The sequence below is a fragment of the Crotalus tigris genome, unplaced genomic scaffold (genome assembly GCF_016545835.1).
Source record: "Crotalus tigris isolate CLP2741 ecotype Arizona unplaced genomic scaffold, ASM1654583v1 scf7180000017549.6302385, whole genome shotgun sequence".
Taxonomy (NCBI): Eukaryota; Metazoa; Chordata; class Lepidosauria; order Squamata; family Viperidae; genus Crotalus; species Crotalus tigris.
Window position 1 is genome coordinate 4066517 of NW_024096467.1, and position 27113 is coordinate 4093629.

At 41.0% G+C, this 27113-nt stretch overlaps 1 protein-coding gene across 8 annotated transcripts in view; it reads left to right on the forward strand.

Annotated features, from left to right (window-relative positions):
• FNDC3B (fibronectin type III domain containing 3B) overlaps positions 1-27113 on the forward strand; it is a 369819-nt gene that overhangs the window by 206174 nt on the left and 136532 nt on the right. For all 8 annotated transcript variants that reach the window (XM_039338145.1, XM_039338154.1, XM_039338138.1 and 5 more), the window contains one exon: positions 20343-20419. In XM_039338145.1, the coding sequence (XP_039194079.1) occupies positions 20343-20419 (77 nt within the window). The remainder of the gene's footprint in view (positions 1-20342; positions 20420-27113) is intronic.

Genomic DNA, 27113 nt, shown 5'->3' on the forward strand with positions numbered 1-27113 from the left:
ACTGGCTAAAATGCAAACGATCTGCAAGTATTTGCCTTGCAAGGCAGTCCAGACAAGAAATTAAGATCAGATGTGAGTAACATAAAGAACAAGAAAAAGCAAACATTGAAGAATATAATAAGGATTAAAAAAATTAACATAATAAAAAAAGATTGGCTTAGCACCAGAAAACTTGCAGAGGCTTTGGAAATCATATAACAGCAATAGCTGGGAAAATTGAATGCTATGAGGCATAAATCATCCAATTAAAGCAAAATCGGCTATTTCAATCAAACCAGAGGGAATTCTGCCAAAGTATAAATAACAATAAAAATCCTTAAACTGGAAAACCAAACTAAAAGGAAACAATTCAGTTCTGGAAAGATGTATGGAAAATTCAAAAAGACTACAATAAGAAAGCTGGGTGGATAAAAGGATTTGAAGATGAATGTAGTAAAACTCAAATGGAGGAACTAATAATAACAGCAAATGTGGTTAAAAGTCAAGTGAAAAGGATTGAAAACTGGACATCGCCTGGAAATTATAGCATGGCATTGGGCTTAAATATCTGACTAGCTTACATCCAACTATAGCTAAACAGCTTCCATAAGGGATCTCAGCAACTGGTTAATAAGAGGCAAAATTTATCTGATTCAAAAAGACCAGCAAAAGAGACAACACCAAGAAACTACAGTCCAATAATAAGCTTGTCTATAATATTTAAGTTAATTCACAAAGATAGTAGTTGATAAAATTGAAGATTATTTAGCAGAAAGCAACATCCTGCAGTAGAAGAGTAAGGAAAAGCAGAGATTTAAAAAGATCAATTTTTGATTGATAAAATGTCTGGAAAATAGCAAAAACTGAAAACCAAGTTATATATGGTCTATATCAGTCATGGCGAATCTTTTAGAGACTGAGTGCCCAAACTGCAACCCAAAACCCACTTATGCATCGTTGAGTACCGGATGGGTGTGGCCCATTGGCTGGGTGTGGCCCATCGGGTGGGCGTGGCTGCAGTGGTAATGGCAGACTGGGTGAGACTAAAAAGTTCAATCAATCAATTCCAACTCTGCAAGATCTTTTTTTCCCATGAGAAGTTGAAATTGACTGACTGAAACTTTTTTTTTTTTTTTGCACACAGCGGCGGAGTCCTAAAGCGAAAAAGTTTTATAAAACCAGCTGAAGACCTAGAACTAGGGCAACAGTGCACGTGCCCACAGAGAGGGCTCTGAGTGCCACCTCTGGAACCCATGCCATAGGTTCGCCACCACTGGTCTATATTGATTATAAAAAGGCATTTGATTCATTACCACATGGTTGGATCATAAAACATTTGGAAACAACTGATAGTAGTAAAAACATTAGAATGTTTATAGAGAAAATAATGAAGCAGTGGAAGACAGAATTGATGGTTGGAAATGGAAAAATATGGGCTTGTCATTATTAGCAAGATATCTTCTGGGGTGGCTGATTATCACACTTATATTACCATAATCCCACTTTCAGTGATTTTTGAAGAAAACAAATTCTGGCCATCAAACAGTTTAAAAAATGCTACTAAATTGCACATTTGGTTTATATGGATGATCTGAAGCTTTATGGAAAAATCAGAAATTGAAACCTAGTCATTAACAAGCACTGTCATTTTTAGCACAAATAAAGCAATTGGATTATAGCTGTAATTTTTGGCACAGATAAAGCAATAGAATTTAGCCTAGAAAAAATGTGCTATAATAGCAATAAAGCAGGATAAAATCACAAACAATAATGGAATTGAACTGCCAAACGGCCAAACCACATCAGGAGCCATCAGGGTGAAGCCTACTAATATCTGGATATTTTACAGTCGGATAACATCAAGCATGGACAAGTTTAAAAAATGTGATGAGTAAAAAATACATTCAAAAAGTGAGAAAACTGCTAAAGACAAATTTGAACACCATCAAAGCCATCAACACCCAGGGGTAGGCAACCTTGGCTCTTTTATGACTCATGCTGGCTCAGGAATTCTGGGAGTTGAAGTCCACGAGTCATAAAAGAGCCAAGGTTGCCTACCCCTGATGTAGACCATGTTTGTGATACAGCACCCTGCTGGAATTACTATGACAGTCACGTTGGGAGCAGTGAAGCACTTCCAGTTGGAAAGGATTAAACGGTGACTTCAAACCTTGCCGAAGGACCCTCAGTTGGGGGGTCCTTTCATGTCCCTGTTAAGTTGCCCACCAAAGTGGTACCCTTTTGTCACCCACTTTCAAACTGCTGGTTCGGCAGAAGCTGGAGCATGTGACATAAGCTCACCCCCTTTCACAGCAGCAGCGGGGTCTCAAACGCAAGCCTGCCTTGCGTTAGCCAAGCCTCCTACCCACATTTCACCACACTCCTACTACTAGAATTATTAAGTGGACACAGGCTGAAAAGGATAGTTTGGACCCCCCCCAAAAAAAACAACCCAAGAAAACTGATGACTCTTTACTATGCATTACATTCCCATAGTAAAACTGATAAATTATATCTGCCTCCCCAGACATGGAGGCAGTGATTGACTTCCAAGTCAGACAAGCTCCATGTGTCCGGGAGCACCGGGAATGGGACATTTTAAGATGCCGCAGCTGAGCAGCTGCTTTTAGCATTTTTCTTCTTCTTTTTCATAAAGGACCAGGCTGGGCAGCTGTGTGGGAGGGAGGAAACTGTGAAAGTCATCTGGGGTGGTAGACCGCAGGGCAGCGAGGATGGTAATTTTTTTCTTGCAGAAAAATAGTAGTTTTGTTGCCCTTTCATCTATAAGCACAACAGATTAATTTGGATCTTCAGTCCTGCTGATGTCACGTGATTAAAGAGATCTGGGGGTGCTTTTGCAGAAACTTAATGGTAAAAGTCTGCATAAAGTTTCTTGCGGCAGTATTTGTCCAGTGTTTTTAGACCACAGTCCCTCCCAATCAGTGGTGGGACTCAGCCAGTTCGCACCACTTCGGCAGAACCGGTAGCTAATTTTTTATTGCCCAGACTCAGAATGGCTTTCTGGGAGCCGCATCCACACAGAGAAGCGATGGTTCACATATTTGAATCCCACCACTGCTCCCAATCATATTTGAGAAGACTGCAGTTGATAAACCTGGAGTCTTCTGCATGAAATCTACTCTGGATCTGTATAGCCCTTTGCTTAGTTTTGTCCTAGCAACTAGGTGTAAGAACAGAAGGGACAGAAGGAAGGAAGTTGACAAATATTAGAAATTAGATACCTAAATTTTATTTGTGGATGTTTTCTTTTTATGATTCCATGTCCTTGGCACAAGGAACCGCAGATAACTCAAACCTGTTGCTTGGTCATTTCTTCCTTGGTCTTCATTAATCTTATCTATTCTTGCTTTACTGCTATTGCTAATGTGCTTCAGAGGGTCCCTTCTCATTGGCTGAACTGGCTTAGGGTTACGGAAGTCGAAGAAGATTGCTACAGAACTCATGAAATTAAAAGAGGCTGCTGCAAAGATCTTTACCATAAGAAGCAACCTAGAACTAAGGAGAAACTTCCTGACAATTAGAACAATTAATCAGTGGAACAAGCTGCCTCCGAAAGCTGTGAATGCTCCAACACTGAAGTTTTTAAGAAGAGACTGGACAGCCATTTGTCTGAAATGGTATAGGGTTTCCTGCCTGAGCAGGGGTTTGACTAGATCAGTGGTTCTCAACATTTGTGTGATGGCGACCCCCATCACACAAACGTGCTGCGCATGTGCGGCGGCGCCCCCATGCGCGGTGCGCATGCGTGGCGGCGCCCCCTGAGGGGGAAAAATGGCAGATCGCCTTGTTTGGCGACCCCCGAGAAATGGTCGATCGACCCCAAATGGGGTCGCGACCCATAGGTTGAGAACCGCTGGACTAGATGACTAGGTCCCTTCCAACTTTATTACTACTACTACTACTACTACTACTACTACTACTACTACTACTACTACTACTACTATTTCAGAATTCAGGTAGCCCTCAACATACGACTACAATTGACCCCAAAATTTCCATTGCTAGGAAAGACCATTGTTCAGTGAATTTTGCCCCACTTTACAATCTTTCTTGTCATAGTTGTTAAGTGAATCACTGGTCTTATTAAGTTAGTAACATGGTTAAATGAACCTGGCTTCCCCATTGGCTTTGCTTGTCAGAAAGTCAGAAAAGGTGATCACGATCCCGGGACACTGCAACCATCGTGAGTCAGTTGCCAAGCGTCCAAATTTTGATCACATGACCATGGAGATGCTGCAATGGTCATAAGTGTGAAAACTGATCATAAGTCACTTTTTTCAGTGCTGTTGTATCTTCAAACAGTTACTAAACGAATGGTTGTTATTTGAGAGTTACTGTACATGCCTTTTCAATTATGCTAATTCAGGGATTGTTGCTTTCTGCTTAAAAAAGGAGGATTATTAGGAAAGAGAAGAGGAAGGGAGGGAAAAAGAGCATTCAAGTTGTCCTATGCACTTTGTTATCCTATTTTTCCTGGATATAGAACAAGGTTTCTCTCCCCCCCCCCCCTTTAGTCTGTAGCAATCTAAGGCTGATAGAGGAAATGAAAGGGAAGTAATGCACATGTGACTTGCATTGACATAAAATGCAAGGTTAGAAATGCAGGTTAGAAATGCAGGTTAGAAATGAAATGCATACCATACATATCTGTTGGGAATACAAACATTAAAAGCAGACATTACGTAACTGATGAATACTTGATAGGTGCCTTAGTGTTGTGATAGTGGAAATTCACACGAATACTAAGGCCTTCCCCCTCACTCTTTGTAAATGTAATTCAGAATATCAGGTTCAGCTTCAATTTATTCCATAATCAGTGCACTGAGTTACATCTTAGTCTGAAATGTTTTGGCTGCTGGCTGATGATGAATTAATTTGATAGAGCTGATTTTAACATACTTCATGGATTTTTTCCCATTCAGTAGGTGAACTGATTTCTTTAACAGTATTTGCTATTTTAGACAGATGTTTGTCCCTAGTCTAGACAGATGTGATTTATACATTGTAGCCTAGCTGATAAATTGTTCTGGGACTAAAGCATATTTTCAGTACTTGAAAGGTCTACGAAATAATCTTTGCTAGTAGCTTTCCATGATTTAATGTTTTCAAGTTATAAACCACAAGATAGGAAAAGAAGATAAGCAGCAGAGGTGACTTTAGTTATTTGGCTAGGATAGTAACTTTAACTCCAAAAATCCTTTAAAAGGCTAAGAAACATGATATTTTATTAGAGTATTTTATTAGAAATAGATTTATTACTTAGATAACTAGCTGTGAGCTGTCAGTATTTTCAAGTGATGTATTGCCTCACCAGGCCAGCCAACATCCTTTTTTTAAAAAGTGATGAGCCCAGCTATCATATTTGTGCTCTTATATATGCCCCACATATCATCACGTTTCATGCCTGCCAGCTGTGAGCAATGATAATCTGTTGCCCAGTATTCTATACTGCTAATTAGACTTTGTCTTTATTGGCAAGTGGAAGCTTTCTTAAGCATACTTCATTTTTCTCCTAAAGTGGGTGTTCTTGAACTGGGGTTCATGAATGCCTCAAGGATCTGTAAACATATTTTAAGGTATGTATAAACTTGGAAGAAAAATAAACTTTAATTTCACATTATTATTATAATATATATTTTGATTAGTATTTCGATACATGTAGTCCTCGACTTAATGACCACAATTGAGCCCAACATTTTTGTTGCTAAGCGAGACATTTATTAAGGGAGTTTTGCCCAATTTTATGACCTTCCTCCACATAGTTAAGGGACTCACTGCAGTTGTTAAGTTAGTAATATGGGTGTGAAATAAATCTGGCTTTCCCATTGACTTTGCTTGTCAGAAGGGCACAAAAGATGATCACATGATCCTGGAACAGTTGCCAAGCATCCAAATTCTGATCATGTGACCATGGGGATACTGCAGTGATTGGAAGTGTAAAAGTCATAAGTCACTTTTTTCAGTGCTGTTGTAACTTTGAACAATCATTAAATGAATGCTTGCAAGTCAAGGACTACTGGAATTGTATTTGAGCATATTTGAGTCACCTATGTTTAGTATGGCCTTCAAAGGGATCTGTGTGACAGAAAAATTAACAGCCTCTGCTCTTAATTTTTATTAGTATACATCAGCAAATTTTGTGATCCTGCTCATCCGGCTGATTGCTTGCTTGTGCACGGGTCACATACAAATCCACACTTGGAGATTGAATATATCAGCACATTGAACGCTCCTTAATATTATAGGCTACCACAGCTGGTTAAGTAATTTGTGGTGAAGGCTTGCTTCTTATTCATCACATTACAGCCACCTTATTATCATGACCCAAGAGACTTCAGTTTTCATTAAATAATTCCCATTCAGATCACTTGTGCTTGACTGCATTTTCAGGGATCCTCATACCCTCTTGAGAATGTTTTGTGTCTTTTCAAACAAATCAGTAGTGATGTGCATCATAATATTGGTATCAGAATAGGAAAGAAGAACAAATGACCTCAATAAAGGGAAATTAAATTAGTGGCTTAGTTCGGTAGCTTGGCCAGGCTAAAAGCAATATCAGTAGTGTGTTCATTGGTTATAAACAATCACTCACAGGATTGATACAGAAGGGGCGTTGACTTACCTGAACGCCTTTTCTCAGCACGGAGATGGATAATCCACGCAGTGGGTTGAGACTGTATTCCTGGCCAATCAGATCAGTCAGCCAAAGTTGCCACGCCCCGTCTTGGACCATGATCCTTTAGTCTTGACTCGAGCGCAGCCATTGACTGACAGTAAGACGTTTTGGCTCCACTAAATATACCCTATTATTCTAGTCTATAAGGGTGGGTGTGGATTATCCATCTCCGTGCTGAGAAAAGGCGTTCAGGTAAGTCAACGCCCCTTCTCCAGCACTGGAGATGGATAATCCACGCAGTGGGACATACCAAAGCCTATTGTCCCTTGGGTTGGGGAATAGACTGGTCCCGTGTGCAACTTTGGTCTAGCACCTGCTGGAGAACCCTCCTACCGAAGGAGGCCTCTGCAGAGGAGTACCTGTCAATTTTGTAATGACAAATGAATGGAGAGGGCGAGGCCCAAGTGGCTGCCCTGCATACCTCTTCAATAGAAGCCTGCATGGCCCATGCTGCTGAGGTGGCAGCACTCCTTGTGGAATGGGCTGTGATATGCTTGGGGACTTGCAAGGACTCCGCCTGGTATGCCCCCGTGATGCATGCCCTAATCCACCTACCGATGGTAGAGGACGAGACCTTCCGGCCCCTAGTAGCAGGGTGGAAGGATATGAAAAGCGCTTCCGAGCGTCGGAATTCCGCTGTGCGTGAAATGTAATGTCTTAGTGCCCTGCGTACGTCCAAGGTGTGCCATTGTTGTTCCAGGGGATGAGCTGGGTTTGGACAGAAGTCTGGTAGGACTATTTCCTGTGATCTGTGAAAAAGGGAGTTGACCTTTGGAATGAATGAAGGGTCTATTCTTAGGACTACCTTGTCCCTGTGAAAATGGCACAGGTCCTTCCTCATTGAGAGAGAAGCTAACTCGGATATCCGCCGAGCTGACGTGATGGCTACCAAGAATGCTACCTTATGGGTCAGATAGCGAATGTCACATGTTTTGAGTGGTTCGAAGGGCGCTCTGGTAAGAGCTTGTAGTACTCGTGGTAGTTCCCACGATGGATACCTGTGCACGGTTGGCGGTCTGATGTTTGCAGCCCCCTTGAGGAAGGATCGTATTAAGGGATGCTTGCCCAAGGATTCACCGGGGCTGGCAGAAAGTATAGTTGAGAGGGCGGCAATTTGCCTGCGCAGTGTGTTTGGCGAGAGGTCCCTCTCTAGGCCATCTAGAAAAAATTCTAGGATCTTGGGAATTGTGATCCCTTCGAGTAACAATTCCTGTTTAGAGCACCATGATTGGAAGCTTCTCCACGTGGCCTCGTAGATACGGTTCGTGGAGGGGCGCCTTGATGCCTGTATGACCCTAATTACACCCTGTGAGCAAGCCCCCTTGGCTAAAATTGACCGTTCAAGAGCCAGACAGCTAGTTGTAGCCATTGTGGCTCTGGGTGGGAGATCTCCCCCTGCTGGAGGGAGATCCTCTCCGGAGGAATCCGCCATGGATTCGTGCGGGAGAGACTCCTCAAGTCTGCGAACCAAGGTCTCCTTGGCCAATAAGGGGCCACAAGGATTACCTCGGCACTTTCCCGCAGAATCTTGCGTACTACCGCCGGAAGGAGAGGTAAGGGTGGAAACGCGTACAGGAGCCCCCTTGGCCATGGGCTCCATAACGCGTCCGTCTGCTCTGCTCCCTTGGATGGGAATCGGGAGAAGAAGCGAGTTAGGTGGGCATTGGAAGGAGAGGCAAAAAGGTCACCTGGGGAAGCCCGAAGCGGTGACAGACCTCCCTGAAGATCCTCGGGTGTAGTTGCCACTCCGAGTGATCTATTGTTGATCTGCTCAACAGATCTGCTTGGATGTTTGCCTCCCCCGATATGTGGTCGGCCTTTATGGAGGCCAGATTTTGTTCCGCCCAGGCCCCCAGTAGGAGGGCCTCGGCCGAGAGCGAGCGAGAGTGTGTGCCCCCCTGACGGTTTATGTGGGCCTTGGCTGTCACGTTGTCCGTCAGGACCAGTACGTGCCTGCCTTTTATGCTGCTGTGAAAATGCCTTAACGCTAGGTGAATAGCCCGCAGCTCGAGCCAGTTTATGTTGTGTCGGAGATCCACCGCTGACCAGCGGCCCTGTGTCCACTTGGTCCCCAAGTGGCCTCCCCAGCCGAATAAGCTCGCATCTGTTGTGACTACTACTCTGTCTGGTTCCCTGAAGGGGGACCCCCTGAGGAGAGCTGGAAATAGCCACCACCTGAGGAAGTGTCGTACTCTCAGAGGTATGCCTACCCTCTTCCGTGATGCACTGATTTGTTGTCTCTGAAACGGGAGCATGAACCATTGCAGTTCTCTTGAGTGCAGCCTTGCCCAAGGAACTATTGCTATGGTCGATATCATCTTCCCTAGCAGCTGGGAAAGGCAGACCAGCGTCACTGACTGACCGCGGCTTACCTGTTTTACGGCTTTCTTTATGCTGCTGAGGCGTTCCTGTGATAGGTACACCTTGCATTCCTTTGTGTCTATGACCGCTCCCAGGTGGAGTATTCTCGTAGTTGGGGTTAGATGGCTCTTTGGAAAGTTCACCGAGAAGCCGTGGTCCTGCAGCATTTTTATCACTAACTTTAGGTCCGCCCGAGACTGCTGGGCGGACGATGACTGGATTAGAATATCGTCCAGGTAGCACTGGACTCTGACTGGTACGTTTCTTAGTTGTGCTGCCAGAACCGCCAGAATCTTGGTGAACACCCTGGGCGCTGATGACAGGCCGAATGGAAGTGCCCTGTATTGAAAATGGTGCCCCCTGTAGGCAAACCGTAGAAAGCGGCGGTGAGCCAGAGAGATAGGGATGTGCAAGTATGCCTCCGTGAGGTCGATCGATGCCAGAAAATCCCCTTTCCTTACGCTTCCAAGGATGGAGCGTAGTGTCTGCATTTTGAATTTGCGGTATTTTATGTAGAAATTTAGCCTTTTCAAATCCAAAACGGCTCTCCAACCCCCCGAGGGTTTTGGGACCACGAAGAGGATAGAATAAAACCCCTGGTCTCTCTGGTTCATAGGCACCGGCTCTACGGCCCGTATGTTTAGAAGGTGCTGAACGGCCTCGTTCATGAGCCTTCTCTTTGTTGGGTTTGTGGGACAGGGGCACGGGCGGAAGCGGTTCGGGGGCTTTGAGAGAAATTCTAGAGATAGACCATGACGTATGGTGTTCCTGACCCATACGTCCGTGGTGGTCTCTTCCCACTGGGGAGCAAACCCTGCTAGTCTGCCCCCTATGGGAAGGTCTGGGCGGGAGTCATCTGGTACGGCGGAAGGGGCGGTTGTTCCCCCGAAAGGGCCGTCTTCCCTGTGTTTGCCTATGTCTTGTGTTCTGTCTGTCCCCCTGTCTTTCCCTATCCTGTCTAGCTTGGAAGGGTTGGGAATTTTGAAAGTAGTTGACCCTGGCTTCTGTACGAAAGGATTGTTTCCTTCCCCAGGAGCCGGGTCTCTTGTCCTGCCTTTTAAGCATGTGTTTAAGGACCTTGCGCTTGTCCTTGTTCTCTGTCAGGTATGGCGTTAGTGCCTCACCAAACAGCTTTGCCCCTTGGTACGGAGCCGAAGCCAATTTCCACTTGGATTTGGTATCCGCCTGCCAGTTCTTTAGCCAGAGGATGCGCCTGCTCGTGTTGTTTGCCGCCATTGCCTTGGCTGAAAACTTGGTCGCTAAAAGTGTTGCGTCCGACGCATATTCCGTGGCCGCTACCATTTTGCTGAGTTCCTGGTGAGTGCGTATATCTTCCATGGGAACCCGGCCCTGTAACTCACGGAGCCAACAAAGTGTGGCTCTGGTGAAAAAGGACGCGGAGGTAGACGCCCTGGTAGCCCAAGCTATTGCCTGGTGCGTTCTCCTGTAGTTGGACTCACTCTTTCGGTCCTCGGCTTTAAGAGCCTCAGCAAAATCTCCTGATATGGCCGTGTCCGATATCAGGGGACCTATGGGTTCGTCCACCACCGGCACCTCCAATGTTCCCTCTAGCTCCCTTGCTACGTTAAATAGCTTCCTCTCCGCATTGCTAGGAAGCGGTAGGGAGGTTGGCGCTGCCCACTGTTTCCTTATTGTGTTTAGGAACATGGTCGGGCATGGTATGCGGTGTTGAGTGGTTACCTTTTCGGCGAACGTCGGCTCAGCCTCCGTGTCAACTGTGACAGGCTCCGCTGGTGTCCCATGCCCCAGATGGGCTGTGGCCTCAGCCTTGCGCAGAATAGTAACAAAAAGAGAAGGGTTAAACAGGCCGCTGAAGGACGGCCCTTGAGGTGAGGTGTCCTCCTCCTCCTCAGACATTTGAATCCCTTGTGACGTACCTGGCTGGTCCAGGTAAACTTCCTCAGAGACCGACGAGTCTGAGACGGAGGAGAGGTCCTGATGGTCCTCCGTTTCCTCCCGATGCCTCGTTCTAAGTCCTAGAGGCTTGGCTTTTGAAGTTTGAGCCCTGGCCTCAAATGCACAGTCCACTGCCTGTGCTATTAGGGTAGCTAGCAGATCCCCCATCAATGCAGGAGGAGTGACCATTGCCTGCGACCCTGCAGGTGCTGTGGTTAGCATGGTCCTCGGGGTTTCCTGTAACCTCCGTGGGGAGGGGGATCGGGAGAGCGATGAGAATTCGCCTATCCCACCCTCTGTTTGGGACTGTGATGAGCTCCCTAATGACCAAATGGCCCGTGGGGATGAAGGGAGACCCAGCGGTAGATCAGGACCTATTCCCCCATTCTGCCTATTTTCAATTCTGGCCCTTTTCTGGGCTCTGTCGAACTCTTTTTCTAGGGCTTGGTGTCTTCTGATTGCCTGTTTGTCAGCCTTCTTTGATGACTTCCTTGCAGCCTTTCTAGGGGCTGCAGAGGATTCCGAATCCTCTGAAGCAGGTGCTCCAGAGGATGAAGGCGGGGCTCCAGTGGAGGGAATGATTGCTTCCTCCATTCTCCACTAACGCTGGGCCGCGATAGGGGGGACCCAGGTAGTAGGAGAGCTCCAACTTTGAGTAAGGACAGGCGCACTACTGGGGGCGTCTGGAACTCAGGAGCAGACTCTGCAAAATTGTCAGAGTTAGTCACTGTGCACGGATAAGAACAGGCACGCTAATGGGAATGCCTGGAACCCGGCTTGACTATGGTGGGTAAGGACAGGCACGCAACTGGGGATGCCTGGAACCCACCACTAAATCCAGAGGCGTACGGGCCACTAATGGGGGACCCGAAGTCTGGAAGGAGCCAAAGGCAACTAAACACAGTTAGTTATGAAAGGTTCTTATTTACTTTAGGTAGAAGACACCAAGTCCTGGAACCAGTAGCTATGTGTCTGATTTGAATGTCTCTGGATGAATAATAGATGCTTTAGTACCCCAGTACTGCTTGCCTATTAATTCACTCCAGCGGCTGAACCTAGCTTTCTCAAGGAACTTTAACTCCCCTGTTTGGACAAAAAATATGGCCGCTGCTGCCAGGAGACTACTGCGCATGTGTTAACAAGGCTGCCTATGCCACGTGCGGTTGTAACAAAGAGCTGCGCGTGCTTCCAGCTGTGCAGACAATGGCGCCTAGTTTAAAAAATCCTGAGCAGCCTGGAGTGAAAAGACTGCTCCTTCGCACGCCAGCTGTTTCCCTTAATCAATCTCCCTCCCAGCATGCGTCCCCTTTGTCCTCCACTTCCCTTGCTAACTGCCTGCCTTTCTGTCTTTTTTTGTTTGTTTGTTTGTTTGTTTGTTTTAAACGCGAGGGGTTGCCCGAGCCTCCCCGTTTGTTTAAGGCGGCTGCCGGCTGCTGGAAGGTGGCTGGGGTTTTTGGGTTAGGGAGGGGAATTAGGGATTTCCCCCTTTTAAGTGGGGGTGGTTTCCCCTGTAGGAATCTGACTTCCTGAGTCTTACAATTTATCAAGGAAATTTTTGAGTGATCAATTAAATTGAATTAAATTATCTCTAATTAGCTTTTAAACTAAGCAATTTCAGCTACTAGGAAAAAAAAAAAAAAATCCCCCCTAATGGAAAGGAACTATACCTGCCCAGGAGCCAAAAGTTGTAGATGTCTCATGGCCAGATCAGTCAAGACTAAAGGATCATGGTCCAAGACGGGGCGTGGCAACTTTGGCTGACTGATCTGATTGGCCAGGAATACAGTCTCAACCCACTGCGTGGATTATCCATCTCCAGTGCTGGAGAAGACCCTGGGACTGTTGCTGTTGTGAGCTATCCAGAGTTGTGATTCTTAGCCATAAAGTCAAATAAATAAATAAGAACACTATATCACGATAGCAGTATTTCAATATCTAAGGCAGTGTTTCTCAACCTTGACAGTTTTAAGGCATGTGGACTTCAACTCCTGAGAGTTGAAGTCCACATGCCTTAAAATTGTCAAGGTTGAGAAATACTGATCTAAGGGGTTGCCACAAAAAAGAGGAGACAACCTATTTTTCCCAAGCACCTGAAAGCAGAACTAGAAGCAATGGATGGAAACTATTCAAGGAGAGGACTAACCTAGCAATAAGGAGAAATTTTGTGACACTTACAACAATTAATCAGTGAAATGGGTTGTCTCCAAAAGTTGTGGATGCTTCAATCCTGGAGGTTTTTAAAAAGAATTTGGACAGCTATTTGTCTGAAATGGTATAGAGCAGGGGTGTCAAATTGCTGGCTCGTGGGCCGGATGCGTCACATGGAAGCTATGCTCACCCCATTGCCGGCAATGGCAAAACCGGCCTGATACATCGCGCAATGTCACGTGACATCGTGAGTTTGACATGCCTGGTATAACATTTCCTACCTGAGTAGGGGTTTGGACTAGAAGACCTCCAAGGTCCCTTCCAACTCTGTTCTTCTGTTAACATGATCTAAAACTAAGAACCCCTCCTAAAAAAATTCTTGAAGCAGCTTAATTGAACTGGATGCTACTTAGATTATTTAAAGTAGGCCATATAGAAAATCCCATATTCTATATATTTAACATGAATAGAATAGAGCTGGAAGGGACCTTGGAAAACTTCTAGTCCAGCCCCCTGCTCAAGCAGGAGAACCTGTACCATCTCAGAAAAGTCCAGTCTCTTCTTAAAAACCTCCAGCGATGGAGCACCCACAATTTTTGAAGGCCAGATGTTCCACTGGTTAATTGTCCTCACTGTTATGAACATTCTCCTTAATTCCAGGTTGCTTCTGTCTTTGATCAGTTTTCAACCGTTGTTTCTTGTCCTGCCCTCTGGCTCTTTGGAGAATAATTTAACTGTTTAAACTGGTTTTTGGATTTTGTAAACCATCCTGAGTCTAATGAGGTGTGTCCATTCCATATCAAATGGAATGGAATTGAACATTACATCTTGTGCATCATGTATATTTTTATATCATACTGATGAATTTCTATATTTACATCCCATAAAGCCAAGTACACGATTCCAGTAGCATACATTTTTGTGCCTTTCAAAAAGGCTAGCTGGCTACTGGTTTTAACAATGAAATGGATAATTTGGAAACTTTTGACTGTTCTACTTGATTTGTGTAGGCTTTGGAGCTTTACTTTAAGAACTCTCTGAAAGTTAAGTCATTCAGGAGCTTAGTTTTAAAGCCAACACTTGACAAATGAAACAGGTGGTCAAAAATGCTTATTATGGTTGTGAAAGGTAAATTCTCTATAGTGGTTATTTGGCTGTGCTCCATATCATAAAATGCTGTTCTTTTTAATGACAAAAAATACTGGCAAGAAACATAAAATAAATTTACAGGCTTCCTTAACTGAATTTTACACTAAAAAAAACTGAAGAATATAACTCAGGTATAATAGTACAGTATAAATTTCAAAATTTAAACATAATACTGGGAGGCATTCGAATTTTCATGTAAAAAGAAACTTCTGTAGAATTTTTCAGGGAAAGAAGAAACCTACAAAAGAGCATCTATTGACCATGTTGGCTGGGGATGATGGGAGTTTTGTCCCAAGAAATCTAGAGCCTATTTGGTTAAGGAAAGCTGGACTAGGATAACAATGAAAACCAAAATAACACGAGGCAGTATTAATTATAAACTATTTCTAAATGCTTCCTCACAGAACTCAAAGTGGTAAAGAATATACATGAATTAATTAATGGCTATGTAAAAAGTGATATATGAGTAAGCAAATATTGTGATCTGTGCCAAATAGCAAAAATAAAAAAATCTTTGTTGCAAAGGAGTTGGGAATAAAAATGAGAGGGTGATTAATCAGACAGAATTTCCTGAAACAAGACATGACTTCATTCTGGAGAAGAAAAAAAAGGAAGATAGTCATAGGATATGACCACTTGCATCATAGCGGAATTGTGGTTATTTCTGGAAAGCGATGCAAACTTGAAGGACATGGTTGTGCTGCTGGATTTAAATCCGTTCACTCAATAAGGCAAAGTAATTAGTGTGCCATCTAATAAGTCACAGAAATAATTGGTTTTTTGTTTATTTCTTTAGTATTTAGATAACTCCAATAGCTCCTCATACACTATAGTACCATCCATTCTTCTTAGGCAGACCAAATGTGAACTGACTGTGATACAAGATGCTTTAGAAAAAAATTTAAGGAGATACTAAATTATGTATGTGAGTGTATGATAGTTTTGCATAACTACCTTAGTTAATGAGATCAGGTAAGGATCTAATAGAACAGGGGTAGGCAACCTTGGCTCTTTTATGACTTGTGGACTTCAGTACCCAGAATTCCTGAACCAGCCATGCTGACTCAGGAATTCTGGGAGTTGTCGTCCACAAGTCATAAAAGAGCCAAAGTTGCCTACCCCTGATTAATAGATCCAAGCTTGTTGGGCTAATTTATAGTTTATAGATAAGAAAGTTATTTTTGCAGTACTAAAATCAAGGCAGTGAAATCATACTTTAGTAATAAATCATCCACTCTTCCAGCATTCTCTAAACTCTTTATCAAAATGATATTCACAGTCTGAGGGTCACACCTGCAGTTAAGAGACTGCTTATGAAGTGCATATATGATGATCTCTCTCTCTCTCTCTCTCAGAGAGAGAGAGAGAGAGAGAGAGAGAGAGAGAATAAGTCTTTTGCAAAGGGAATTTGAATATAAAAGCGTGTAGCACCTGCTTTGAACTAAAAGTGGAAAATAGTATGTTAATTTTGGGAAACACTGACCCACACAGCACCTGCCTCAAGCAGCAGATCCTCAGGATCTGAATTAAATCTGTTTATGGTTTTATATTTATTTAGCCCTGATTAGCTGGCTGTCCAACTAAAGTAATTCCAAATTCAAGTTCTGCCAAATTCAAAAGCAGCACGAATGAACCCCCAAGTTGCTGTAATAGAGCTCTCCCCACTCTCGGAGAGTATTAATGATCAGATGACTGCAAAGATATACAATTCTTCCATTTCCCCCTCCATCCTATTTGATCCCAACCACCTTCACCATCAGCCCACCATCCAGTCTCAACTATCAGTACTTATCGTTCTATTCCTCCCCCCTCCCGCATCAGAACTGATGAAGCTTCTTGGATGAGAAATGAAATGTCGTCTTCTGTTTCCTCAGGGAAGACTTTTGAAGAAAAAAGCACATTTGAGACAACTATGACCTGGATGACTAAGAATCTCCATAGACATTTGCTTAGGCAAGACTCATTTCAGGTTGCCTTGCATATAATACTCTAACCAAGATGTAGCCCTGTGTAAATGAATCTCAGCTAAGTGATGGATTTTCATGCTTCTTTTCTTCCTGTGAGGAAAATTTAATGGAGATTTATTCTGGTTTTTTTCCCCAGCTCATTTCTTATATATATAAACTAGGAATCATAACTTGGGATAATTGCTACTTCTTTATAATCTAATTCCTGTTTAAGAAAAAAGCACATCTTGAGTACAACTATGACCTGTTAATGAAGCTGAAGAATGGTTTTTGCTTAGGCAAGACTGGCTACGGTTGCCTTGCATAGTAATACTCTAACCAAGATATGTATAAATATGGCCTGAATCTCAGCAAGTGAGTGGATTTTCATGCTTCTTTTCTTCCTGTGAGGAAAATTTAATGGAGATTTATTCTGGTTTTTTTCCCCAGCTCATTTCTTATATATATAAACTAGGAATCATAACTTGGGATAATTGCTACTTCTTTATAATCTAATTCCTGTTTAGTTGGTGAGCATCTGACTAATTTGCATTAAAATATGATTGTTAAATGAAGCTGAATATTGGTTTAAATCCTCTTTTCTGGCTACGGTTTTGGCTCACAGTAGCTAACCATATCTATGTATAAATATGGCCTTTATACTGTGCAATAGAGTCATGATTCATTTTAATTTGATAGAACCTCGTAAGCGGTTGTTTAATGAAGATGTGTTTATAGGTTGTCCTCAAATTATGACCGTTTTAATTCAGAAACTCTTCCAAGTTGTAACAGTACAGAACATGGGGAATTTACAACCAGTCAACAAAGTTGCAATCATCACAGCATCCCCACGGTCCCATAATTGATTAATTACATAATTAATCACATAATCCCTTGATTATGTGATTGCCATTTGTGATTTTCCCTACCAGCTTCCCACTAGGAAAGTCATTGATAAAGCCAGTGGATAAGGTCATAAATTGCTCCCGTAAATTGCTCCCATTCCTACCATTTTTATATACAGTGGAAATTTGGGCAGAATTCTAGCCTTGTAACTTTGGATGATGTATGATGTTAGTGAAATTAATTGGCCTGTTCTCTTCTAAACAAAGTCTCTGACCAATAGATTTTCCTCTAGATGTTTTGGGAGTACAATTCCCAGAAAAGAACTCTAGGAATTAGGATCCCAAGATCGCTGGAGGTTAACAGTTTGAGGAAGTTTACTTTTAAGCTATTATGTCTGTGGTTTTTATTTTCCATTTTACCTAGATTTATGTAACTTTTAGTTCAGGATTCTAATCCTTAAATTACACTATATTTACATTTGATCCTCCAGAAAGGAATTTTTCACATCCAAGGCTGGAGCTTTGAGTGGAAACTTTTAAGTCTCTTGCTTATATAACCTCATTCTTTGGTTACAATCTGGAATACTGAGGTGATGAATTTTGTGATTTTCATATGTTCCTGAGATAGTTCTTCACATATGTAAAACTGAATGCGACTGTGATTAAAAAAATATATCTAGATGCAGATGTCAAAAACTTCATCTATGTGAGTAGCAATTTGGTCTGTATTTAACTCTCACATTGTGTATTTTTTCACAAAGTAGTTTCAAACATTTTAAAACTAAGCTGCAACTGTTTCTTTTACGCGAGGACAGTATTCACATTATGTGATTTTACTATGTTCTTTATACAACCTAAACATTGCTTGCAGATCTTTGTGAATGTTTCTGCACATAGCTGGATCTCTAGATAGGATCAAGAGTTAGTGTGCCATAAATAGCAACAAGACCAAGTTTTGAATTTGACATCTCTAGCTTGTATCTTGTACTCTTGTGAATTGACTGAGTTTTTCTGTATCAATTGTTGTTCTATCTTTCAGTTGCTTCTGACTCTTTATAACCAATGAACATCACTTTTCTGCATAGTAATAGTTCCCTTGAGTTCTTGTAAATGTACGCTTATGTCATCAGTGACAGTCATTAGCCATCTACAACAAAAAAGATGCTCAGACTTTGGAAAAAGTTCAGAGAAGAGCAACTATGATGATCAAAGGCTTGGAGACTAAAACATATAAAGAATGGCTGCAAGACTTGGGTTTGGCTAGTCTAAATAAAAGAAGAAATAGGAGTGACATGATAGCAGTGTTCCAGTATTTGAGGGGCTGCCACAAAAAACAGGGGGTCAAATTATTCTCCAGAGCACTAGAGGGCAGGACAAGAAACAATGGTTGGAAACCAATCAAAGAGAGAAGTATCCTGGAATTAAGGAGAAACTTCCTAATCATGAGAACAATTAACCAGTGGAACAGCTTACCTTCCAAAGTTGTGGATGCTCCATCACTGGAAGCTTTTAAAAAAAGACTGGACAGTCATTGTCTGAGATGGTATAGGTTCTCCTGCTTGAACAGTAGACTGGACTAGAAGACCTCCAACGTCCCTTCCAACTCTATTCTATTCTGTCTTGTTTTATGTCAGTCTCCCTGAATTGCCTTCCCTGTTCCAAACTTAAAGGTCTTCTCCAATGCTTTTCCATTATGTGTGTAAAATATCAAAGCTTTAATTTCATTAATGATGTTTCCAGTGAACGATCTGCTTTTATTTCATTTAGGACAGGTTTATTTATTTAGACCATTTATATGGCCACCCAAGGTGATTGTAAGCAGTGTAGGGAAGTTTGTTCTTGCATTCCAAGATTCCTCAACAATTTTCTCTAGTATTGTACCACAGTTCAAAGGAATCAACTTTTCATTGTTCAGTTTTGGTGATTACCCAAAGAGATATTACAATTGGAATAAATATTGCCTTGACAACATCTTCTTAAGTTGTCAGTATTCTATCTCTGCAGTTTAATATTTCAAAACTTGGCAACTTTAAGACTTGTGAAATTCAGCTCCCAGAATTCTTCAGCCAACCATGCTGGCTGGGGAATTCTGGGAGTTGAAGTCACAAGTCTTAAGTTTGTACACCTCTGGTCTAGCTCTACCATAGTTCTCTCAAATAGTAGACATCCCTTTATTTCATGGCTACGAATATCATTCTTGTGACTTTTTGTGATTATGAAAAAGTATGTTTGATACTGTCAGCTTCCTGTTGTTTAACTTCCCACTGGGTTGTCATTGCCTGTTGACATTATCTGTTTTTTGACCATCAGCAAGAGTCCCCTTAAGTCTTCTTCTTTAGCTATCATCAAACAGCATATCTGAGCATATCTTTGAAGGATCATAATTCTGATTTATTGAACCATTCAGATTTTTAAGTTGTTATATAGTTGCTTCCTTAAATGTCTTCGCTACATCTGAGTAGCTCCCTGTGAATGTAATTATCCAAAATTATTTTGTAGTATGTAGTAACACTTAAGTTTTTATTACCATTGTAAAGCATCAATCAATAATTTCTGGTGCAGTTTAGATTTTAAGATATAGCAAGAGCTATTCTTATTGGATGAAAATGTATCAGTCATGAAAATCAGTATGATTATTTCAGCCTCATGTTGTTACTCCAAATGTAAACCAGGATGTACCCATGTTTGATACTCAAGCTTTGTGAATCAGATCTGGGTGTAAGCACGATAAACCAAATTGCTCCAAGTTGACATAGGTGTTTGATTGTAAGTAGGAGTGTTGAAAAGGTTACTGCAAACCTGTGTTTAGAAACTCTTAACAAAAATACTCTTGTATCTGGAGAGATGTGGCTACTGCCCTTGTATTAGTTTCTTTCATGTTACTTTAGAAACAGTTGTGCATTCTCATAACTATCATGTAGGTGTGTGAGAAGGAAAGTATGGTTTGCATGAGCTGGAATACAAAAGGAAACCAAAACACATTGGAAGCAGTGGTTGCTTCAGCATCAACAATACCATTACAAGAATAGCTGCAACCCAAGTTTGTCTATCTATCATTTGTTAGTATTTATAATCTACCCCCCAAACCAGAAGACTCTAATATGCAATCAGTACAAAACCAGTCAAGATAGATTCTCTCAACTGGGGAAATAAGTATAAAAGTGTGACTTTCTCTTCCATGTAAACCCCCCCCCCAATATGGGCTTTATAACAAAACCAAATTATCCTGGAAAATTTCAGCAGAGTGCACTACATTAATTATGTCTCAGTTATTTAATTTTCTTCTTTCTTGTCCCACAGGACCTGCAGAGGTACCTATGATGTCCCCCAATGGATCTATTCCTCCCATACATGTGCCTCCAGGTTATATATCACAGGTATGCTTCCTTCAGCAGGAGAATGTGGCACGGCTGGATTGTGTAATCTCTACCAATTCTGTAATGCATTTCTGTAATTTTCTCCTTTTCCTTTAAAGAAAAACAGTCAAATGTCAAGCTTTCAAGACTGGCTTCAAAGGCATGATATGAGTGTATGTGGACAGTGACTAGTTAAATCTAAAAAACAGCATAGATTTTATTCCCAACAGCAACTCTTTGCCCGGTACTTAATTACTATGAGCTGTAGGGAAAGAATTCTTACTCATTGTGACATTATAATTTATTGCCTTATTTTTTTTTCAGGCCATAAGGGAGATAATTTTGACACTGGTTTATAAGTCAGGCATTTTTAGTAATTCTATTTTGGCTTCTTTTATTATGACAGTTCCTATTTTTTACTCTGTCAGATGAAATGTTTATTATGTCATCTCTTGGGTTGAGTATCATCTGCTTTTTCCACCTCAGCTTAATGTATTTCCATTGCAAAAATGGATAAGGATTTCATTGATTGTTTTTCCTTTCTGTTTTGGTAGAAAAATCAAATACGTACTATGATTGATTTCCATACATTTAAACATATAGATCAGAAGGAGCTGAAATATGTTCTTAATAATGTTGCTAGTTTCCAGCAACTGACCAGGTATTTGTTAATCTAGGAAGACATCCAGAGTTCTGCCTATCTTAAAGAGACTCTCCCATTTCCATCTGGTAGGCCCTGTCAGCTTATTTTCTTTTAAGTGCTCCAGGATGAGATAGTTATGGTCCTTTTGCTGATGCTGAACTTGTGAAGGAATGTAGAACTGACCTTGGGGACAAAAAAGGAGTGAGAGAGCCATTGAGGAGGGACTTGCAGGACAGATTCTGAGAAAGAGCATGAGAAAGAAATTCAAATTATATCACCTTGATTTTTATTTCATTTTATTTTATAAAATAAAATGGTATATTGTGGAACAAGGAATAACTTAGGCTTTCAAAATTCTGATAATCTACCTTACTACAATAAGGTGCATTCCTAAAATCCTTGCCATGTCTATCTCTTGATCTAGCCTACTTCAAGGGATATTTATTCATAATTCTGTGATGATTTTATTATCATATTTGACATTCATTTTTGATATTTATTTTAAATTATGCTTTATTAGGGCATTTATTTATTTAATCAATCTAGTTATAGAATTTTCAAGTCACCACTAACGTAAGGTGATGTGCATGATTGAAAACAATGAATAGTAACGAAAGCTAAGAATCAGTGATAGATGAAAGCAGCGTAGGCATATGGCCTCCTAACTGAAAAATAAGTGGAGCTGGTACCCAAGATAAATTTGTGCCAGGGTTCTCCAAGTCGCAACTGCCACCTGTTCTTTGACAAGGAACCATGAGTCCCACCTAAAAGGAATTCTATAGGGTGATTCCATCCATAACTATAGGCAAAAATTCTCTGTATCCAGGTGGCCCAAAAATACACAGCTGCTCAGTCTTATCAGAGTTGAGTCTGAGGCTGCTCTTCTGAAACCACTCCCATAGCTTCAAGACACTGAAAGAGAATCTCATTGACGTTACTTGGCAGACCAAAGACTAAGATATATAGCTGTATTTAATCAATATACTGACAATAACTAACCTGGTGCTGGTGGATATTAGTCAGTATCCTCACCTAGAATCAAGCCTGAGGCAGTAAATGTAGTGAGGATTGAGGGTTAGACTCCATTGGTACCAACCAAAACTGATCCTAGAGGAAAGAGGGAAACCACCATCATGCCTCCCAGAAGGATGCTATGATACAATCTGCATGTCTTCAAGACATTGTGCCCAACTAAGAATTCTTATTTCACTTCTGGAATTCCACTGCTAGTAACTCCAAACACAAATGCACAGAGTTCTCTTTCACAAATTTGTTAAGATAAAAGACTTGTGCTACAAGAATTCCCAACAGCTGGAATTTAGAGCCAGCATATTTATGTATCAGTCATTCAAACTTTTAACAAGCTCATAACCAATCCTATTTAAGGTAGAGAGATAGACAGACATACAAACATTCACACCTTTCTGCAAGCATTTTTAATAAGTCACAATTTTAAAAGAGTATATTTATTTGCTACTTTATTAAATGTGCTTATGCTTTGTATAAACTTTGATTATACATCATCCCTGAACCCTATCCTGCAAAAATATAAAGTACTATAGGAATATTTTCTCTCTCTCTCTCTCTCTCTCTCTCTCTCTCTCTCTCTCTCTCTCTCTCAGTTTGTATTAGTTGTCACTTCCAAGTTAACTCCACAAATAGCTTCATGTAGAGCAGGTTATAGTAGACAAGTTGTAGCCAAGGCATGAGGGTCTTATGTCATTATCTGAATAAGATCTGAATTAGAGTAAGAACTATATAGGAATGAAGTTAAAGCAAATCAAGCTCCACTTCTGGTAACTTCACAAATATGTCTGTGAGATTTTCTTGGCAATACATGAACTTGGTTTACCATTACGTTCCTCTAGGAAGCTATTTTCCAGATGTCCAAATTTAGTCTCCGGTTGTGGGATTTCTGGTAATCTCTCATCCAGCGCTAACTATATCTGAGTATGCTTAACTTTTCAATATCAACCAGGATTGGTTCAGTGCTGCAGTTGTACTACATTAGAAGTCTCTAATTAAAAAGAAGAAATAGCACAGGATGGGGGAGATTTGAGAGCAGCTGTCAGTCAAAGTAAGTTCAAGTCTGGGCCAGATAGAGGAAAACATCTGATCTTGTATAAAGCTGCTTCTTCTGCAGTTGTGTTGCTTAATGGCTCCCAGTTTGCCAGGGAATCAATTGCTTATCATTGTTCTCAAGTCCCATGCAAAGCAAGTTTCATGAAATATTCTTTAAAAAAAATTAAATAAAACAGCTGGTTGCATAGTTTAAAAAAAGCATATATATATATATATATATATATATATATATATATATATATATATATATATATATATATATATATATATATATTCCTCTCTCTCACTCTTAAATCAAAATCTATTTCTCACCATGTGGTAAATGAATGTTCTGCTTTGCAAATAACTTCATACAAAGTAATAGCTTGAAGCACGTAGTAGTCACTTGGTTCAGTTTCCTGTTGTTGTTTGTTGATGCTGATGTTATAATAGCTGTATTTCCCTTGTTTGCTCTTGCCTAGCTACAGTGATGTAGGTAATTAATGGGCTCATTGAGTGATTTTTTTTAATTTGCCTCATGTTTGTTTTGACCCTGGGAAGATATGAATGTAAAGGAAATAAGAACATTCCAATTTGTGAAGAAAAACATATTTTGACTTCAATTTGCCTACATCCGCAAAAGCCTACATCTCAAAAACTGAGCTAAAAACGGATATCCCCATGGAGAAATAACCTGTTAAATAAAAGCCATTAACCTCTTTTTTCCATAGAATATGCTTGAACATTATCTCGGCTGCCCATTAATTGCAAATGCAGATTAAAATGTTGCATTTATTATATACACTGTATAAAAATGATCAGCAGAAAAAGAGGTTATCACTTGTTGGTATGGAACACGATTAGTTATTCATCTGTTTGCCAGAATGTTTAATAATATACTTAACCGGGTCAGGTACAAATCTACCAATTGCAAACATAAAACTTGCTAAGTTTGGGATGTGTTAACCACTGTTACTTTTTTGTGACTTGCTTTCTGTGAAGCTACTGTTTTGGACAGTTTATGGTTTGATGTATTATCCAGGTGCAGAAAATAAGTTAATGCACAACCATGCTGAGCTCATTGTTGAATACAACCCATGTGTCATTCCTGGGTTGCTGAAGTACAGTTGTGTTCTATTCTGACTGTTGAAGAATAGAGTAGGAGATGGCTCTTCATCCAGGAATTGGGATAGAACCTTGACAATCTCAATTGACCAGCCTGAAGTCAAAAGATACAGTATAAATAATACACTGCTCAAACTGATAAATGATCCATCACAGCAGTTTGGGGTAGGTGTTGGGAAGGCGGGGGAAGAAAATTCTGTTCTTTGTCACCCTAAAAAAAGAGGGGCCTAGGAAGCAATCTCTCCCTCTCAGCCTATACCAATGCAAACCACCCTGAAAGGGAGGAAGAGAACCCCTTTTCTTGGTGGACATTGCAAGGTGCAACCTCTTCCCTCCAGAGCTGGCCCAGAAGACTGGGAGCAAGGAACAGAAGGATTTATAGTGTTGCAAATCTATATTATTAGATAGTACAGGTAGATTGTCTGGACTGACAGGGTAAGAGTATGACAGACAGATTGAGCAGCCCTCAAGCTGATCTTGATTTCTAGTGATAACATGCATGTAGTTTTGTTAACAGTATTATGGAAGTGGGTTGCTTTTGAGATACTGTTTTGATTTCTCAGTCTAGTCTTCAGCTCTGCATCCCTATTATGATGAAAATCAGACATATCATAGATTGTTAATTCGATGCAAATATCAATACTTTAGGATTGAGTCTGCTTGTATTACACCATCTTCATTTAGAATGCATGGCTTTTAATCAGTGTCTAAAGGTTCAGTCATGGCAACTGGACCAAACGTTGTTAATCTGAGATGTTTTGTTGCTAATCCAAGCAACTTCATCGGTCAGCATGGTTAACTACTTTTAATCAATGATTGTAATTGTCTTTTGAGGTAATTCACTTTAATGGACATTTCAGTGATGGCTGTGCCTATTGTGAAGCAAGGAGACAATAGCCAACTGAGATGGAGCTAAAGCTAATGGCTTTTTGGCTGATCCTCATTTAATGATCTTACATTCAGTGACCATTCAAACTTATGATGGCACTGAATGAGTGGTACTTATGACCACTGATTGGAGTTCTTCTAATCACAGTATCACCAAATCACGTGGTCACAATTTCTGAGATTCCTTCCTGGTTTCTCACAAGCAAAGCCAATAGGGAAGCTGGGTGGAAGTCATGTGAGGTCCTCACTTAACAGGCTGTATGACCCTTGCTTAACAATGGAAACCAAGATTGCCACAACTGCCATCACCAAGTAAAGCCTTTGTGTGACATTACACTTTATGACTATTTGCTTAGTGATGGCACTTCCTGCCCCGATTTGCCATCCTTAACTGAGGACTATCTGTAATAGGCTAACTCAGTGCTTCTCAATATTTTCTTCACCACAGACCCCCTTTAAATAACTTTTGTGGCCACGGACTATAGCCATGGATGCCCAAGACTTCACTCATTATTTAAATCATAACATTTCTTCATGCCTTCACAGGCCCCTTATGACCACATCGTGGCCCCCAGAGGTCCAAAGACCACAGGTTGAGAACTACTGGGCTAATTCAAGGCCACTCATGGGCTGATACATGCATGCAAATAAATTCTTGCAGACACATGCATGCACTTGTGCAAACCCCACATTATTCACAGGATAATCTTAAGGCATCCAGATTTAAGTAAGGAGTGTGATGACCTATGGTCCTCTAATCCATCAGCCATGAAATCCTATTGGGTGACTTTGCACCAGACAATCTCTCTTGACCCAACTGCCTTACAGGGCGATGGAAGATAGGCACAAGAAATATACATATGCTTGCTTGAGTTCTAGAACCAAAGGAAGGATGTAAATCTGATAATGACATCCATGTGTGTTTACACCCCTCCAGTTTTGTTTCTACCATCTGACTAGACCCCATTAGCATGTCTTCTCCTGTCTCCAATTCACAAAAACTTAGAGAAAAGCAGTGATAACACTGTCCCCAAGGATATAGTTGCCCTTTTTCATCTGCTTGCCTCCATGCCAAATCCCAGTGATGCTACGTGACTCGTTGGTTCTTTAGTGTGTTCTAGCAGCCTAAACCACAAACAAAAAAGGAGGGGGGGGCGTCCTAAAAATATTGCTTACAGTGGAAAATAATGGAAGATGATTCCCTCTCTGGCTTTAGACATACTTCCTCCCTTTTCTGTATAGCCAAGGAATGAAACATCCATCTTTTTCTGGCTGACACACACACTTTGCTATGTCACACTGGGGAATTAGTGACAGAACATGGAGCAAAGCCATTAAGGAGTGCAACCATTTGATAGGCTGGAAAGATTGTTTACAAATGTTGCCTTAATAAATAGTTCTGTTTTGCCTGCCTCATTGGCAAGCTTACGGGCTGGAGCTCAGCAATGGATTCTTCACAATTGACTTGGCAAAGCTTGACTAGATTTAAGGACTCAGACCTTAGGCATGGCACAAGACAACTCTTTAGAGCTGTCAAAGAATGGCATATTAATTTGCAAAACTGTGTCTTGACGTGTGAAATAACTATGTATTTGAAAAGGAGAACTGACCTAGAAATTAATTCAACGTGGAAGCCATATTTGGATTACGTTTCCATGCATGAATTTCTACTAGATCTGAAATTTGAAGTTGTTTTTTTTTAAACACCCCATAATGTTTTCAGTGGTAAGCGCAAAACCTTTTCGACTAGGCAGAAATTATTGTAACTTTATATTTTTTTTCACATTTTATACTGTGCTGTTAATTGTATACTAATTTAGTTTTAATCATGACCTGAAATTTTAAAATTATAAGCAAATTTTAAGCAAAAGGAATTTTAAAATGACATAGCATGAGAAACCAAACTATAGCATATTGAAAATTCTTTTCAAACGCTTTGCAGGATTTTTTTTTTTTTAGTTTTATGATATTTGTAAATTTCTGCTTTATTTGGTATTT